This window comes from Morone saxatilis, unplaced genomic scaffold, assembly GCF_004916995.1.
Source record: "Morone saxatilis isolate NCDOM2014 unplaced genomic scaffold, NCSU_SB_2.0 Contig1, whole genome shotgun sequence".
NCBI classification, from domain to species: domain Eukaryota; kingdom Metazoa; phylum Chordata; class Actinopteri; family Moronidae; genus Morone; species Morone saxatilis.
In genome coordinates this window covers 8,755,730-8,761,729 of record NW_023339651.1, presented here as the reverse complement: position 1 = coordinate 8,761,729, position 6,000 = coordinate 8,755,730, and the positions used below count along the sequence as shown (strand labels likewise).

The window sequence follows — 6,000 nt, the reverse complement described above, 5'->3', positions numbered from 1 at the left end:
CTGAATGTTTTTTTTAATGAAATATTTTGAATACCTCTCCTGTGCCATACTCTATAACTAAAAAACTGCATCCTGAACCGATGTTTTGAAAAGATGATTAAACTAAATGGGTGAGCTGTACAAGTTAAATTGAGTCCATAGTCTTATGTTTTACCACGGGGTTCCTGATTTAATTGAGGGGAAGTGAGGATCCAAGAATAGAGAGAGATTCAGGACTGCTGGTCTGGCTGTAAACCAAAATACAAGGCAGCGCAGGTTAGCAGCCCAATAATAGAAACTAAAGTTTGGAAAACCCAAACCGCCAGTTGCCTTGAGTTTTTGAAGGTAGGCCTTGTTAAGACAAGGGCACTTACTCAACCATATAAAGGAGGTTATAACTGAATCAAGTTGGTTGAAGAAGGATCTGAGGATAAAGAATAAAGCCTGTAAAAGGTACAAGAGTCTAGGTAAGATGGTAATTTTGACTGCATTGAAAAGGCTGACCACTGTTCTCTTAAATTAAGTCTGTATATTTCCAGTAAATGTAAATTTTGACATAGTTTCACACTGCGCAATTAACTTTGATCTGAATGGTAACTGAAAACAACACAACTGTGAACCACATGGAGATGGGTGGGCGGAGATGTGTTGACATTCAGAGTTTTACAAGAAGCTTCTCAATGCGGAAAATCTGCAGAGGTGTTATCAGAGTTCTACGGGTGTGTGGGCCTACTTATCAGGCACCCAAGAGCAGCTGTTTGTAATCAATCAATCAAAGTTTATTTGTATAGCAATTTTCATACAGTTTAGTGCAGTTCAAAGTGCTTCACAGATGATTGACCAGAAGATAATAAGACAGAATGGAGTTAAAATTAAATATGGTTTATTTAAAAATAGAATACAATAATAGACATTAAAATACAACAATACAATACATTTTACAGGTGTAGCAACAATATTTAATAAAAGCTATATTAATATATATACATAATAAGGAAATAGTGCAAATAAATAATGAAATTATTATAAGAAAATATGATGAGATTAAAAAAATAAAAAAAGCAAGTGAATAATGTCTAAAAACCCAGGCTAAAGGGGTCGGCTTTGAGTTTACGTTTAAAAATGTCAACACTCCCAGCTGCTCTCAGATCCTCCGGCAGGCTGTCCCAGCAGCTCGGAGTGTAAAAACTAAAGACTAAAGACAAAAAGGTTTTTGTTCTGCACTTTGGAACTACTAGCGGGCTCGTGCCAGAGGATCTGAAGGGCCGTGCTGGTTCATACACTGTGAGCATGTGTGACCGGTGCGAGACCATGAAGTGCTTTTAAAAACAGGTAAAAGAATTTTAAAATCAATGCAAAAGCTGACAGGCAACTGCAGCTGATTTGTAACTTTTTTTGGGTAGACCAGAAAAGAGTGCATTGAAGAGTTTCTCCGTGTCACTCGGAGAGAAAAATGGTCGTTCTTTTGCAGCATAGTGGAAAGTTCGCACACATGGACAATCAGAGTCATCAGCAATGCAGTGGGTTCATGGAAATTATGAGGAGGTTGTGGTTATTAAAGCAGTACTAGTATTGCTTTGAATACAGCTTTAAACCTGCATAAACCTTCTAACATATTATCGCAGTATAAAGCGAATGTTAACATGTGTTATGTTATGTTATTCCATTCCACAGTCGGCCTGAAATATCTGTCACTGGGTGCCATCCAGGCAGAGTTCATGGACCAAACTATGATACTCTCCCAGTTGTGTCCTCGCTTGGTTTATTTTGTTTTACGCAGCTTTGATGTCTGTGTCTGAGAGAGACAGCGGTGGTCAAGCGACACAGACCGTGAATGGGGAAAGGGAGCGACAGTAGCAAGAAAGCCAGTGAATCAGAGAAATAAAAAGTTATTTTCTGATTGTTTCACAGCGCTTGCGGTCTAAAGCACACATAAACACGCCCACACACCACCGCACCAGTCTGCGGCTAATCACCACAACGTCTAATTTGGCCTGAATGCAGCCTTAGACCCTCAATTCAGATACGGACAAACCGGAAAAAACTTTTTAACAGGGATAAAAATGTAAGAAATATCAAGATGGTTAGAGCAAAGTAGCAAAACATTGCCTATTTATACACCTAGTAGACACAGAGCAACATTAGTATTTGCCACCTGGCAAATGGAAGTCCGACATTCCCTTTCCTCTTAGTTTTGATTTGGTCTTTTTGAGACCTCATCAATCCTGAGGAAAATATCTGGCTCTTTCGTTGCTAAATGCTCCACTATGTTCACCAGCTAGTTGCTTACTGTGTCTGTCTGCTGTTCGGTGCTGGGCAGGTATTGCACAGTGGGATTATCAGGGCTTTCTCACTCAAAACAGCTGCCTCCTCCGTCTGGAAAGAACTCTGAGGAGAGCAGTCGGACTGAGCCAAAACAGTACAATTTTGGGCTCTAAAACTGAAACAATGACATGAAAGACTCTAAAAAGCTGAGGGCTGAGCTGAGGAGAACTGAAGAGTTGGGTGATAATTCTCTCGCTGCAAGTGACCCCTTTCATATTATACGTAGTCATTTCATCCATTTAAGGACAGAGGGTCCTTATTTTGTAAAACCCTCTGAGAGAAACTTGTGATTTCTGGCTGTATAAATAAACTTGAGTAAGATCTGGGGATTTGATGAAATTTAGTACTGCAGTGGCCATAATTACTCTTTTCACTGAAGTGGCGATGGTTTAAATTCCCTCCATCATTCCTGAGTAATAGGAAGTGTCAAACAAAACCTTCATGACACAGTACTTTGAACACTCCCCTTTATCCCTGCAGAATTAAAATAGACCTGGAAAAAAAGCTTTTCCTTTTCCATGACCACCTCTGCTGCTGGTGCAAATGAAAATGCCCTTCCCAAAATAGATCATTTTTACCCTTCAGATGTCCACTTTTATTTTAAGCCTGGTGACACCATGCCATCCATCACACCCAGTGTTTCAGATGTGAGCAGCCCCGGGGAAAACACTGATACAATGCAGGGAAAGTGTGATAGCGTGCTGCTGCTGTGTAGTTAGGACCTCTATGGTTAGGCTACCACTAATTTCATCTCAGAGTAGCATTTAGACATTTTCTTTGTGTGAGTAAAGTGGAAGTCATTCCTCTTTTTAGGGTAAACATTGAAAATGGATGCCCTGCCTTTCCAACTCTTCCCTCAAATTACCACTTGACATGGCCAAACATCGCTCCGCATTATTGTCTGCCAGGAAAATGCATTTCTGAATGCTTTATTGAATGTTTTGGCTGGGTGGAAATTGTACGAAGTGTACCCAGGGCTTTGATCATCTTGACCTGGAAATGCGATAGTCACCCCACTTCACAGGGCTCTCTGACACCTGGGAAACTGGATCTGGTATTCTTGATACATGATCCGCACCGCAGCCCTAAAGACTTAACTTCTCCTGTTTCGTAGTCGGCAGAGACTACTGATGGGAACTGGAATTTCACATGGCTCAGACTGAGGCTTTTTTTTTTTTCTCCCACAAGCCACTGGAGTCACAACATTCGGAGGCTGGTGGAAAAAATGGCCTGTATGATTTTTATGAACGAGATTCCTGCAGCATTCACACACAGACGCACAAAAAGGTTTTTATTTGTAGATTGGATTTTTCATTTTTGTGTCTCAAAGCTGACAAAAGATTTCTGGCGGATGTTGTGAAGCAACATGTAAGTGTGCACAGTGAAACAGAGATAGACCTCACATTCTTTGAGTCATCAAAAAGATAGCATTTTTGATTTGGATATTCATTTTTGGGTTCGTTTTCAAGTGGTCCTGCTGTGTTGTGCAGCAGACGTGGGCCTGGCATCATAGATTATTGAAATAAAACACAAAGCTGTAGGGGAAAAACTGCAGGAGCACTATTTCACACAACTAATTCCATAGATTTTATGGTTGTGACAATTGTTTAGGGTGACATTTTCGAACTAAATTAATCATAAGATGTGTCAAGTTCTGATTGGCTCAACAACTTCCTGGGAGAAACCTGATGAGATTTAAAGATTATGGTGTAATTTTATGGTGTATGTTTTTGTCCGTCTTGTTTATTTTCTGAAACCAATCTCACTGTAACATAGCGTCCCTTGGATCGGAGGCAGTGGGCTTTTCAGATCCATAAAAGCATCACATCAAATCTAAACGAACTTGAGTGCTTAAATAAGAATAAGGTGTTAGAGTATAAGAGTATTGTTTTAGTATTATGTGGATATAATTCATTCAGAAATCTGTTTATGTTTTACAGTGCTGAGCAATTTAATGTGATGGGCCTGGCAGTGGTAGTGAAGTACATTACACAGAGCCAGTGTGTGATTAGAGAAGCTGTGGCATGGCTTTTAAAGTTCACGGCCCCTCAGGATATTTGATCGAGCCGCCGGCCTTTGATCAGTGTTAACATTACGGTAACCATGACAGTTTATTTTCAACTACCAAAAAAAGACCATTTGTGTCAGAAAACAATCTCCCCTTCCTCTGACACGTTGGCACGCCGCAAAAGAAAAATGTCAGGGTCAGTGATGGGCCATTAGCCCAGAGTGAGTTCCTTTTGTGATCCAAGATCCATTTAAAACACCTTTTTAGTCTTCAACAGATGGTACCGTGACACAGCAACCACAGGCGTTGACCTGTGCCTTAACTTGAAGACATTTCCAAAAAACCACAGGACAAACAGCACCGCAGAGGAGAGAGAATGTCTGCCCAGAGAATGAATGACACCATGAATGTGTAATAAAGAATTCACCTGCTTAGCACGCCTGTATTGTAATGCCTTGTACATTTGATTGACTACACGGTCACCCTCTATTCATCGGTATTATACCCTTTTCTTTTTCATGGAGGTCGCTCCTTCATTCCTGCAAATGTCATAGCGCTTAAATGAGAACTGCACTGTAGCCCACAATGGAAGCTTTTCAGCCAGATTAAATGTATCACTGTGCTGAAACTTTCCTTTCCTCTCTCCCCCCTTTGCCCCTATTGTGACACAGTGGTTTTACAGAGCAGCTTGTTGCTGAAAAACAAGGTTAAGAAGATCAGTATCAAAGGAGGAGTGTTTTTGTGTGGCTTGCAGGAGAGTCTCGCTTCAGGTTTCCACCTGAAACACAAAGGTGTTTTCTTACCTGATTTGTATTCATTCACACAATGAGTGGACCTGCCTCTCTTGTTTCCAAGTAAGGAGAGTCCAGACGAGACTTTTGTTCGCCCTATCATCGGATACGTGCATGTTGCTTCCTCCAGTACAAGCCTTGGAGCCCAGCCACAGGCTTTGTCCTGGATGGATTTTTTCCTGCCCTTTTTCCTCTTCTTTGTTGCTCTGTGTATGTTCTAAAGAAACCATTTCAGATAAATGTTTCAGCACTACCGGTTTTTTTTTCCTTTTCCTTTTGGCTTCTTATTTCAATAATACCAAGCCTTGTCACCCTAAAATTGCCTTGTCAGAATCCAGAACCCACAAATTAGCAGTTTAAAATGTGTTTCAGTCCATAGTAGCCTGTAGTTCAGTGCATTGTGGTGCATGTTGTGCTCTCTAAACACAGATAGTCGTGCCTATACAGTGGTACTGTACAGATAAACTTGTTTGGTTCAATTGAGGTCAGTCAAACTGCTTAAAACATGATGTAAGTAAATATTATTCTTGTTTTTCAGGGTTTTTTCCTGACTGTGTCCCCGGAGTCAATCCTGAAGGTGGCGAAGCACGCTTCAGATAACAACAAAATCTTCTGCATGAACCTCTCAGCACCTTTCATCAGCCAGTTCTTTAAAGAGCCCTTGATGAAGGTCATGCCTTACGTCGACATCTTGTTTGGCAACGAGACGGTAAGTGAAACGAGACATGTGTTCAGGCCTCTTGAGGACAGATATTCTGTTTGCCAACACATTGTTTTGATTGAGATGTACAGTACATGTGTTTTCGTGTTTTTGTTTGTATTTACCTCCACAAAATAAGTTGTATTTTCAGTCCTGTTTGTCTGTTTTGTTTTTTAGTTATTTGTTAGGATATCTCA

At 40.6% G+C, this 6,000-nt stretch overlaps 1 protein-coding gene across 1 annotated transcript in view; it reads left to right on the top strand.

The window, feature by feature from the left end:
- The window catches only part of LOC118333712 (adenosine kinase-like), a 101,249-nt gene that overhangs the window by 65,252 nt on the left and 29,997 nt on the right, over positions 1–6,000 (top strand). The window contains exon 7 of the mRNA XM_035669482.1: positions 5,642–5,889. Within this exon, the coding sequence (XP_035525375.1) occupies positions 5,642–5,889 (248 nt within the window). The remainder of the gene's footprint in view (positions 1–5,641; positions 5,890–6,000) is intronic.